The sequence below is a fragment of the Tupaia chinensis genome, unplaced genomic scaffold, assembly GCF_000334495.1.
Source record: "Tupaia chinensis unplaced genomic scaffold, TupChi_1.0 Scaffold148350_1, whole genome shotgun sequence".
In the NCBI taxonomy this organism is placed as follows: Eukaryota; Metazoa; Chordata; class Mammalia; order Scandentia; family Tupaiidae; genus Tupaia; species Tupaia belangeri.
Genome location: NW_006208201.1, coordinates 1,666,581 through 1,679,652, shown reverse-complemented (window position 1 = coordinate 1,679,652; position 13,072 = coordinate 1,666,581). Strand labels below are relative to the sequence as shown.

Sequence of the window (13,072 nt, the reverse complement as noted above, 5' to 3'; positions counted from 1 at the left end):
TTATAACAAGCAGCCTCTGGCCTCAGGTTTAACTAGCTGACAAAATTAGTGGTGAGGGGAGTATGGACGGTGGTGCAGTGGTAAAACACAAAGTTCTTCAAGGCAGATCCACCTGGGTGGGATGGTTGCCAGTTTTAGTCCAGGATCTCCCTGAGAACCCCAGGCATTGTGTGTCCATGATCTGGACTGGCTGGGGACTGAAGAGCACCACGAAGATGTTGTTGGATGTACTGTCTATCTGTTGCTCTATCTCTTCCACTCATGGAATAAATAAATAAACAAAATTATGTGAGGTTTTCCTAATACGCTTCCTTGAGATTTTTTAAAAGGCAGAGAAATCGTGATAAATTAACAGAGACTTAATGCTAAGTATGCTGTACAATCTACGTATGTTGTGAAAAGTTTTTTATAGATACGGCAGATATATCTTTAAAAATATCAAGGGGAAAAATTCACACAGAATAGCTTCAAACAGCTTTTACAAATGGTGATTTCACTGAGGCTGTTAATGTTTCTAAGCAACAGAAGCCTTGTGCTAAAAAAAACCCCAAATGGCTAGAGATGACTTTGCAAAGAAGAAACATAAAGGCATGGGTTTTGGTAAAGTGTTTCTTCTCTGTACCCACCCCCCACCCCAAACCCCAGACCCACTAATGTCTCTTCCAGAATCATGGTTTACAAAAGGTTCATGTAAATTTGCAAGACCTCCCTCAGAATAAACAGATCATTCCTAAAGCTGCACGTGCAATTCAGAAACACATAAAAGCCATGAAAGAACACAGACCTAATTCCCCCGACAAGAATGACTGTGGACACCTGAACTCAGAAGCATGGCTTGAAGCACGACTGTTAGGAAGTCTAATAATTTGGTCTGAATGATGATGCAACATATCTTGTAAGTAGCATTCTACATAAAATAGTCTGTCCTGGGAAAATCTGACACAAACCAACTAAATTTCAATAAAGAAAAACAAAATTAGAAATTGAACAATTCACAAGCAAGTAGTAGACCGCTCATGTGTGGAGACCCTGTAAGTCACGCAGGCGAAAAAACCGAAAGTGTCACAATATATCTCATTTCAGCCACATTCATTATACCAAACAGATCCAATACATTCTGCTCCTAACATCAGGAAAATTTAATAAAGTATTCTCTTATAGCACTTCGAACTGTCTCCTAAGCAATATTTCAATTTCTTTCCAAGTCAATTCCAACAATTCTTTTTTTTCTTTTTTTAGTTTTTGTCATAGGGTACATGTGTCCTCCAGAGAAAGAGGGAAAGCAAGAGATCACCCCCTACAGGAGGGATAGCTACACAGCAATCCCTTCTCCTCCAGTCTCCTCTCAGGATTTTGGGCACGCATGCATACACCTGCTGTGATTCTCAAGCCGCCAGGGTCCAGGACTCAAAATGTGCAGCCAGCCATGTGAAATCCAATGCCCTAACCTCCCAGTCACCTGCTGGCCCAACCAACAATTCTTAATGTATTATTCATCCAAATTGGTTCGGTACTATAGTCAACCACCCAGTATCAGTAGCCAAATCCATCATTAGTAAAATATTTTTCTTAATTTTAGTATTGGATTAATAATAGGAATCCCTAACTTTACACATACCTGGTATAAACAGTGGCACACACTTCGAAGCTGAGGGGGAAATTCTGAAGAGGAACTGATGATGGCATGGAAGAACTTTTCAGTCATCTGAAGGAGATTCCGCTGGTTTTCCTCAAGGCTCTCTGATGGTTCTAACCTACCAAAAAAAAAAAAAAAAAAAAGGAAAGGTAAAAATTTGTAAATGTTCTTAAAGAGGCATTTAGGTGGAATGGTAATGAAGGCAGCTGGATCCCACATGGCTAACTGTGTAGTCTGAGTTCCAGACCCAAAGGCTTGAGAGAAACGCAATCATATGTACGTGTACCCAAAAATCCCAAAAGAAGGGAGAAATGGAGAAAGGATTTGTGGTATGCCCATACCACACAGGGGATACTTTCTTACTTTCCATTTCTCTCTCTGTCTTTCTGTTGAGTGCACATACCCTCTGGCAAAATAAGTTTTTTACAAAAATCAGTCTTATGAGGCTGGCAGTTGACATGGTAGTTAAAGGCACTGGATTCCCACATGGCCGACAGCGGTTTGAGCCGTGGACCTGGCGGCTTACTTTCTCATGTACTTTCTCTCTTTCTCTTTGTCCTTCTCTGGTCAAATTGAAATAAACAAATGAATAAATAAAGTTAAATAAAATAATTCTTAAAAAATCACTCTGATGTGTTATTAGGGTGTTTTTATTTTAGTTTCTGTTTTGTTTTCTAATTTGCTATAGAGTGTGTGCACTTGTCAGAGGGAGAAAGTGAGAAATTACCCCGTAAGGGAGATGGATGACCATGCCGCACTCCCTCCTCCGTTCTCTCGGGATTTTGGTCATGTATGCACATGTGCCCAGCGTGTTTTTCAAGCTGCTGGGTCTGAGACTTGAACTGTAAAGTCAGCTATGTGGGATCCTACTGCCTTAACCGCCAAACCACTTGGCTGGCCTGAGGATTATGATTATTTTTTAAAGTTTATTTATGTATTCCATGAGCGAGAAAGACTGAGACAAGGGGGGAGAGAAAGAGACACAGAGAGACTGTACCTCCAACAAGGTCTTGATGCCATGATCCTCCCCCAGCACTAGCCATCCCTAGATCATAGCTAAGTGCATGCCTGGCATACTCAGGTCTCGGGACTTGAGCTAGGAATCCTCCCACATAGGATTGCCTCACTGCTGTACCACCATCTGTCCCCACAGATTATTTTTAATTTTATTGAGTGTATACTTGATTTTTTTTTAAGTCTGTGTTTACTGGAAACATGATCCTTGGAATTTGCTTTAAAATACTTGAGCAGAAAAAAGGGGGGGATGAGGAAGAATATAGATAAAACAGAACAGCAAGCACTCTTCCAATTCACATTCCTCCATATACATCCAAAAAAATTAACACACACACATAAATGATGTGGTTTTAAATTTTTTTCAGGAATAATAAAAAAAGTACCTTTCATCTTTCACTCTACATTATGTTCCTAAGATTTATGCATCTCAATACATGAAGATCTAGTTCACTCACTTCACTGCAGAACAGTCCATTGTACTGTATACCATCGTTTATGTACTTCCCCTTACATGCACACAGTTTCTCACTTCTGCAGACGCTACTGGTATAGCCCATTACCCAGTTTCACTTTCCATGGCTTGAGTTACCCGTGGTCAACTATGGTCCAAAAATATTAAATGGGACAAATTCCAGGAGTAAGCAATTCCCAAATTTCATATTGTATGCATTCTTTTTCTTTTCTTTTAATTGGTCTATTTGATATACTTACTTATTTATTTTACAAGTAAATCCCTGTGCCCTTTACTCAGTTTGCCCAATGGTAACATCTTTTTTTTTATTTCAATTTATTTATTTGCATTCATTCACTGTACATCATTACAGCATACAAAATGAGATTTTCCATCCAGAGTACACTGTATATTGTCTCAATCAAGCACATCAACAAACATGTTATTGTCAGCAAATAATTTTCCATTTCTTGTTTTCTGTATGTTTTGCCTTTATTCCCCCCATCCTTGATTTCCTATCTCTTACCCTCTGCCATCTCCCACTCTCCTCCCACACTGTCTCTGGTATCTATGTTTGCTTTCTATACTGTTTTCCCCCACATTTTATTGAATTACTAAAGACCTTAATTAATCTAAATATTTTCATAGCAAACACAGTGATATATACATTTCCATGAACACAAGTCTAACTTCACACATCCTATAAAGTAGCACCCAGCTGGGGCTATATATCTTACTGCAGTTCCAATGGTAACATCTTGCAAAGCCACATTTGCAAGATGTTACCAGGATGTGAACCTGGTAACATCTTCCAGGATATGAATATTGATAAGAGTCAAAATACACAACACTTCCATCAACACAGAGCTGGCTAGTTCTTCCTTTTTATATGCATTCTGAAAAACAATGATGAAATCTTATGCTCTCCCATGCCACCCTGCCCAGGACGGCTGTCATCCCTTTGTCCAGTATATCCACACAGTACAGTATATGCTACCTACCTCTGAGTCCCTTAGTAGCGGTTTCAGTTAACAGACTGAAAAAAACATAGTATGTATAGGGGTCCACACTTCTTGTGATGTAAGCATCTACTCGGGGTCTTGAGAACCCAACCACAAATAAGGATGGACTGCTGTTTGATACCTCCTAGCCACAGTGCTCTCTTACCTCCCATGTGCCAATGGTAATTGGTCAGCTACTCTACTAATTCTGATCTACAGTGAAGCTTTGTGCTCAATTATTTAAGTAGTCATGTGTATAAAACTCTTCCCTCAGTTTGATTTTCAAAGAATTTGCTTTTGGTTTTTTTCTCTCTCTGTTTGGGCCAATAATCCCTTAACTGTGATGTTCAAGGAGAGTTTTGTAAGCCATTTTCCTCTCTCCTTATGTGAGCCTGGGAGGCTGCAGGCAGATGGAGCTAGCTCAATGTCCATCCTCTAGGTCATTAAGGTTCTGGTGAAGCAGTTCGCTCTCTTGAGAGCAGACCTTGGTCAGGAATAACAGAACATGATAGGCATATTTTTTAAATGGCCACTTTTCTTCTACCTCTACCCAAAATTCCAAGTGATTCTTCTCCCATCTTTGCCATGAGAATCTGGGCAGGATTCTGAACACAGAATTCACAAATGTGTGGGGGCCCACCTAAAACTGGGCTCCCAAGAGTTTTAACTCTCACGCTAGTTCACAGTCAGCTTCCAATAATTTATTCTGATCTAAGCATCCCTTCCTATTCTGTAGCTTCTTCTCCTGTCTGCTGTGGCAAGCTGTAATTCCGTATACTCACCTGTCTCTTCAGTTTCGGGGATAGTGGTTTGCCCTGTGACCTCGATTCTCTGAGGAAACTAAGAAGAGTTACTGGGGCAGGCTCCATGGCACAATAGTAATATGCTACTCAAGAGAACCCAGATTCCAAATGGCCACTGCCATTGGAATCCCAGGCCTGGTCAGCCTGAAATGAGCAAGACATGCACACAAGTGTCCAACAGACAGGCTGGAGGAATGGAATTGTGGCATGACCCAACCCTGTAGCAGGTGCTCAGCTCCTTCCCTCCCTCTCTCCCTATATCTATAACCACGCCTGAGCTCTACCATGAATAAAGAAAAAAAAAAAATCTAAGAAGAGCTGCCAATTTTCAGTCTGTTGTATATGAGAAGATGACAAACCTAGTAGGGTCCACTTCAAAGCTAACATGTTGCCAGTCAGAGGATGTGATGACAATCCGCAATAAAGGGTCCAGGAGTTTTTGTAGGTAGGTAGCACCATACACCTGGAGAAATGCACAAACAGCAATTTATTATTCCTGCTCCATATATCTTGCATTAGAAGAAGAATATCTGGTCTGCATATTTTGTACATAATGATTGCTTGACATAACTCAGCATACACATACAAAAAAATGAAGGCTACAAACCTTGAAACAGAATGTCATTATTTTACTGGCCAAGCTGTTGCCTCGGAAAAGAGTCTGCATGGAGTCTGCCAACTCTACTTCCTTAGAAAACATGTTCCAGAGCAGTTGGTAGAGTAAATGCCGAGAATCAAACAGAGTAACCAGGACTCGAGCTAGTTCATCCTGAGAACAAAACTGTGTTAGTGCAAACAATCCCATTTTTCTTCTCAAGTAGGAAGCTGAAGATTAGCAAAAAGGCAAATACAAGTTGACAACCACCTGCCAAATCAAGGTAAATGGTGACTGATTAACATTTCACCCTGAGATTTATCTCTGTATATCTGTCTATAACAGGTGACTATTTATACAGGTCTCCAATAGCTGTTAATTCTAAGGATTAACTGGTGATAGAGAAGCCTAGGCTTTAACCAGGAGATAGAAAAACTCCAAGATCCAACTCAAATCCTATCCTAAAATAAGAGGGCAGAAGTAGAGAATGATAACAGAGTTCAGTTTGATTTGTGCAGACATTTGCACAGATCATTTTCTTAGAAAACCACTTCAGGGAACCAGCAGTTAGCGTAATGGCTATGTCGCTGGACGCCCACGTAGTCAACAGCGGTTCGCGTCCCGGACCCGGTGGCTTAAAACTCACGCCGGGCACGTGTGCATGCGTGCCCAAGATCCTGAGAGGAGAATGGAGGAGAAGGGATTGCGGCATGACCATCCCCCCTGGAGGCTGATTTCTTGCTTTCTGTCTCTATGTCTCTCTCTGTCTGTCTGGCAAGCGCATGCGCCCTATAGCGAAAAACCTCTCCAAAAAAAAAAAGAAAGAAAACCACTTCACAGAAGCAGACTTTGGTAACCAGAAGAGCAATACATTTTCCTCACATAGTCAGGGGAGCTCAGAGTGAACAATGAACATGTCTAGTTCATACTAAACAGAAAAACAAAAATGGGAAGACTATATAGGACTTTTAAGAAATCAGGAAGAAAAGGACCTGGGTAATTAAGAACCCAGAGATTAGGCAGATTTATGTACAAAGATAAGAGGTTGGGAGTAGGGGCTGAAATTTCCATTTAATACCTAAATAACCCATATAATCCCTTATAGTCAAGTAGTATTCAGTACACTCAAGAAAAATTATTTGATAATGAATCACTGTCTAACTACATGCTGAAAGGAGATTTAAGAAAAACTACGGGTAGCCCTAAAAAAGATGCCTCAATCCTCAAGCAGTGAAAACAGAGGCTTGTATCATGATCGACAACCTTCCTAATTCATGCCTAGTTCTAGGATTATAATAATCTGATGTTTGAGTAAAGCAAAATGTTTAAGAGTCCCAACCACAAATAATTTAGATGCCATTCATTTAGAATTATGAAGGCTCAATATTCTGCTCTCATATTTACAGTTACCTAAAACATACTTGACTATACATAAAAACTCCAGCCTCCACTATAAAATCAAGAAAAATTATTCTTTCTAAAAAAATTACCAAGGGCCAGCCAGGTGGCATGTTGATTAAGGCAGCTAGATCCCACATAGCCAACTATGCAATTCGAGTCTGGGATCCGGCAGTTTGACCAAAACCCTAAGAGGAGAATGAAGGAGAAGGGAAATGTGACGTGGTCATCCCTCCTGGGAGCTGCCTTCTCTCTTTACCCCTCTCTCTCTATCTCAGTCCAGCAAGCATGCAAGCCCAGTAGCAAATTTAAAACAAACGAAAAAACCTACTGAGTACTTTTATTGTTAATTACAGGTAGGTGTTAAAAAGATAATTCAGTAGGCCAGCAGGTGGCATGGTGGTTAACTGCTGGATCCCACATAGCAGACTGTATTGTTCCAGACCCAGACCCAGTAGCTTAAAAAACACTGGAAAGAAGGGATTATAATGTGACCATCCCCTTTGAGGGGGGTGATATCTCTCTCTCTCTCTGTCTTGCAAGTGCATGCAACCTATAGCAAAGAAGAAGAAGAAGAAGAAGAAGAAGAAGAAGAAGAAGAAGAAGAAGAAGAAGAAGAAGAAGAAGAAGAAGAAGAAGAAGAAGAAGAAGAAGAAGAAGAAGAAGAAGAAGAAAATTCAGAATGTTGATTTACAAAACACTTGATTATCTATGGACTAATTTTAGGCTTTAAGAGGATTTTAGTAATTTGGAAGTATTGTTAATCAATTGGTTATAAAATTTCATTTATGTTAGAGGAATAAGTTCATATGGTATCAAAACTATACTGTATACTTAAAAAATCTGTTAAGAGGATAGATGTCATGTTAAGTGTTCTTACCAAAATAAAATAATCAGAAGAGAAGCATTTCAGAAGGGAGCAGCAGCAATGGTGGTCTGAGGTAGAAACAAGTCTAACATTTTTGAGGAATGGAAAGGAGGCCAGGGTGGCATTAAGTTTGGTGAACGAGAAAGAAAATGGTACAAGATCGTGTCAGAGATGAGGCAGGACTCAAATTGGCTAACAGTTTTGTAGGTTAAGAAGTATGAATTTTACTTTAAGTTTGAGAAATATGATCCTACAGCTTGTAAGCAGAAACAAATCTACAGGTAATGACAGATTATTATCTATAATTTACTATAATGAAATAATTTGCAGTATGATACAAACCAAATGGCTTTTTAACATTGGAAGGAACAATAACCCTTCTCAAAGTCTTACCATATATTAAGAATGATGTGATTTTAGGATTTTTTTCATTAAATTAAGATACAAGCTAAATAGCCATGTTATGTCTTCGGTATTTAAAATAAGCAATAGCACAATTTCAAATTAAAAAATGTACAAGGCATTATAGAAAAAAGAACAGCAATCTGGAGGAGTCAACAGGCACAGATTGTGAATTCTAGTTCTAGCTTTTTTAGCAACTAACTAAAATTAGGTTTAATCTAATTACATTACCTTTTAACCTATGACAACACTAGGCCAATCAGTGATTTTTTTTTAAAAAGACATTGCTTTATTTTTTTTTAACTAATGATTTATTTTCTTTTATTTGTTGTTGTTATTATTATTATTATTATTAATTTGACCAGAGAGAAAGAAAGGGAAAGTGAGAAAGCAAGCCATCTAGTCCAGAATTCGAACCGCAGTAGATCATGTGGGAATCCAGCACCTTAACCACCGCGCCACCTGCTGGCCCCAATCAGTGATTTTTTAATATTCTCTTAATCAGTGTTTAAATGGAATCTTTCAGTGGAGTAGAATGAAACAGAATACCATTAAAGGTTAGAAGTGTTAACTATTTCCCCACAGCTGAAATGACCGAACTAACTATCTGAAGTTTCTTCCACCTCTAAAATGGTATCAATTCATTCAACACACATTTACTGAACAAATATATTTTGAAGTATATGTGCCATGCCACGTACTCTTCTTTCCTCACCCAATAAACTTACCCACTGAGAACAAGGGACCACATTGGCCAGAGCCATAGCTATTGGGAGCTCTCCCTGATCACCCATCATGGTGACCAATTCCACCAGCCTCTCAAACCGATCTGCCAACACTGTTTCTGCAAGTGTGTCAAATTCTGTGCCTTGTTGAAGGATTTTGGTCAGAACTTCCATAAATGTAGCTCTTGTCTGGAGATCCTTGTGATAACCTAAACCTAATATGGACAGACAGATGCAAATTTATTAATAAGGCCCTACTGAAATGAATTTCACTTGTCTTAACACGCCAATTCTCAGGTTTGTTTTGTATTTTTAGATAGGGTCTTACTATGTTGCCCAGGACAATACCATGCTTACAATCCTCCTGCCTCAGTCTCCCCTGGTCTCCGGGATTATAGGAACATGTGGTCATGCTGGCCTTTACATTGGATCAGGACTTGAACCAAAGCATCCCATGTCCCAGCCTATGGAGCACTGAGTCTTTACAGCACGTACTAACACAGTGGGACTGAATTTTCTAGGTTTTCTATTTCTATATGAAGTTTTCATTTATCTCACCTATGGAGTGCATGAGGCCACTGTCCACATTAGCATTGAGTAAGTTGGACATTGCAAGGACTGTACAGTGCCTCAGTGATGCCAGCCTCCGAGACATGCCACGTTTCCTGCCACCTGTTTGTGCATTTTCATCTTCCACTTCACTACAGTCATTCAAAAGGTTCATAAATAATGTGAAGTACCTGAGAAATAAGATAAACAGTGAAGCCCATGTCAACAAGAGAGCTAACCAATCAGACATTGTGAAATAATCACACATGCATCACATGGGTGGTCCTGGCTATCTGTTTCTCTCTCGTCTCGGGCGGGTCAGCCAGGGTGGTTCATGACCAAGTGTGCGGGGTTGAATAAGATTCTATCCTGATACAGCCCAGTGCACATGTCATAACATAAGCACAAAAAAGAAGCAGTGTTTCCAGGTAAATGTGTCACTTTTAATGTTTATCGTATAAAATTAGCGGTTCAAACAGTTTGGACAATGTCACTTTAAATGACTTAATGAAACAACCTGGGTTTTATTACAAGTAAAAATTCATTGATCACATAATTTTCTTTAAAAACTACAAAATACAGTTGTTTCTGCTACTGCGGTCCTGTAACGGGGATTATTTCTTCACAAGGGTCATATGTTTTATGAACCAGCAGTCAATGGCCATAATGCTAATGTAATTAGATCTATTTCCTAGATATAAAGGATGTTCAAAAAGTTCATGGAAAATATCTATTACAAAAATATTGTCAGTGGGTTTCAAAATGTTTGCACCAAAGTAAACTTTTATTTTAAGCCCATCTTTTCACAAGTTTTTTGAAGTCCCTACATAGAATCATTTGCCACTTTGGTTACATCTGCTTCATTTTGTTTGTGTGGGGCTTTATTTTCTTTTTGCTTTATGTTGTTGGAGAACGAAATTTACTTAAGAAATAACTGTGATTTGGCTTCCATCAATTCAACACCATCTCCTTCCTCAGGCTGCAGCGGAAGACCAGCCAAGAGTGAAACTACTGCTTCCATGCTTGCCTGGTCCAAATCTCTGAGGGAAAAAGATTAAGAGACCATTAAGATTTTTACCTTCTCCAGTCCCATCTTCCCCTCTAACAAACATATTACTAGCAGACATAAACTTTAGGAGCTGTCTATTTTATTAAAAACGTTATTAGGATAGGACCAGCAGTTAGTGTCATGGCTATGTTGCTGAACTCCCATGTAGCCGACCACGGTTCGAGTACTGGACCCGGTGACTTAAACACATGCGTGTGTGCCCAAGACCCCAAAAGGAGAATGGAGGGGCGCATGTGCGTGTGTGCCCAAGACCCCGAAAGGAGAATGGAGGGGAAGGGATTGTGGCGTGGCCATCCCCACTGGGTGGTGATTTCTTGCTTTCTATCTCTCTGTCTCTCTCTGTCTTTCTGGTGAGCACACGCGCCCTATAGCAAAAATCTCTCAAAAAAAATAAATAAATAAACAAAAAAATGTTATTAGGACAACCTAATAACTGAATTAATATGCATATCCTCGAATACATATTTCAAAACGGGGAGATGACAATAACTTTCCACAAAGTAATCTTGGCAAAATGGCTACCTTAAATCAAAAGCATGTACCGTAAAATCTGTCCTAACCAAAATAACACATGTGAATGCTTATTACATAGTTCATCATGTTTAACCACTTGGTGAAATCTGTAAGCATTTACCATTAAAGCAAACCTAAGCAATTACTTCATAGAGATATTCAATTAAGTGCTTCAAATAATATCTTGATCTATCTAATCATCACATAAATATAACCTAAGGCTTTATATATCTTACTTCCCAGTAACTAGACTATTCTTCCTAAACTGACAATATTATTCTTCTAAACATAACAATCTCACATTTGTTTTCAGTGCAAGTCTTTCGGGTAAAAAAACAGTAATAGTAAAGATAAGTATCTTTATATATTTCAAAAGCTTGACATGTTGAAAAACAAAAACCATTTAAACATGTAAAATATATGTATAATAGCTATGCCTAAAGTAAAACCTGAACCCGCTAATACTGGAACACAATTCTTTTTTTTGTTTGTTTGTTTGTTTTACCTTGTAAGACATTTTACATCATCATCTGCTGCTTGGTTTGATGTTCCCATAACCCAATCTGTCAGGTATTCTACCATTTTATTCCTATATAATGGTAGAGAAAAGGAAAAGAGCAAATAATTCTTAAAGTCTGATATTTTTTACCAGTCACATAAGATTCTTTTTATAAGAGACAGACAATATTGTCCATGCTAGTCTTAAACTCATAAACCTCCTCCCTCGGCCTCCTGGCCTGAGATTATAGGCATGAACCAGTGCTCAGCTACATTTTCTAACAATGAAAATAATTTTCCAAATAACTCAGGTGACTTACAACTTTTTAAAAGAGATACTGCCATCACAGAGGTGAAAGTCAAAAGGGCATCAACATGAGACATTTGGATACTGATTCGCCTCACTGGTCCCTGGCTACGGTACCAGTTTGTAAACGCAATGAAATAGTTAGCTCAAGTACATCCACTGTAGGAAAAGGGAGCATGGCCATGAGCACAATGCTTTGGAAAACATGAAAAGACATGTGGAGAAAAATAAGCATACAAAACGGTCCTTTGCCGTACTCCCTTCTCCCTATAACCAGTGCCTGCTATTTATGTGAACTTCATTTAACATAGTGAGATTTACAAGATCCTACTTTGCTTTTTTGGTAACTCACCTAAATTTCATCTCTTGACAAAATGAGAGGTCATCTCTCCTTGCCATCATTACTTCAACTAACTGACACAGTTTTGTTTTAATTTGAATTGCATGGACCATATTCCCAAGCACACGAACATATCTATTTAAACAAAAAAAAAATTATAAAAAAGATCAGATACAGACAAAAGAGAAGGTTCTCTAAATGCTTTAATCTCTAAGTAAAATGATTGAATGTAATTTTGAAAATGATCCTTTTTTTTATTTCTTATAGTAGAACATCTACAACTTCTGGTTGCCTTATTGCCACAGCCTGCCTTGTGTGCAGTAGAGAAAGAAAGGCAAATTATTTCACCAATAACTACCAATATAAATACATAAGAAGTTTTCGTAACCCCTAAAATATGTTTCTGCTACGATTCAGCAGAAAGCTTACCTGACCAGATTTAACATCATTGTTTCAATGCTAGCTTGTCCCAGATGTTCAGAGCTGCCTTCAGTATGATTATCTAGTAAGTTCTTCATTATAGCTATGGTTTGCTCTACAAATTGAGTATTGGTGTCAGTCAGTAAAACCTATACAAACGACAAAATACATTAGTAATCTTATATACACAGCAAGCAGATCACAGAGAGAGGAAACTGACCTAAATATCTCACACACACACGCATGCACACACACACACACAGAACTGCACTCATAGGCATATACCCAAACAAGTCCATAGTTACACATGGGCACTCGTGCTCATATCGAAGGCATACCAAGACTCACTCTCCCAGGCACACTCATACACCTAAGTTCCTAGAAAGCAAACTGATTCCTACAGATGACTGTACTTTCTGCAACTTGTTGTCTACTTTTTTATTAAAAATGTCAGTGAATATTCATACCAATACCTAATTT

At 38.8% G+C, this 13,072-nt stretch overlaps 1 protein-coding gene across 1 annotated transcript in view; it reads right to left on the bottom strand.

Annotated features, from left to right (window-relative positions):
• The window catches only part of LOC102476367 (neurofibromin), a 160,206-nt gene that overhangs the window by 31,020 nt on the left and 116,114 nt on the right, over positions 1-13,072 (bottom strand). The window contains exons 24-32 of the mRNA XM_014584974.1: positions 12,602-12,741; positions 12,185-12,307; positions 11,533-11,616; positions 10,369-10,485; positions 9,455-9,636; positions 8,900-9,111; positions 5,516-5,677; positions 5,268-5,371; positions 1,619-1,754 (exon numbers count right to left, since the gene is read on the bottom strand). Coding sequence (XP_014440460.1) covers positions 1,619-1,754; positions 5,268-5,371; positions 5,516-5,677; positions 8,900-9,111; positions 9,455-9,636; positions 10,369-10,485; positions 11,533-11,616; positions 12,185-12,307; positions 12,602-12,741 — 1,260 coding nt within the window. The remainder of the gene's footprint in view (positions 1-1,618; positions 1,755-5,267; positions 5,372-5,515; positions 5,678-8,899; positions 9,112-9,454; positions 9,637-10,368; positions 10,486-11,532; positions 11,617-12,184; positions 12,308-12,601; positions 12,742-13,072) is intronic.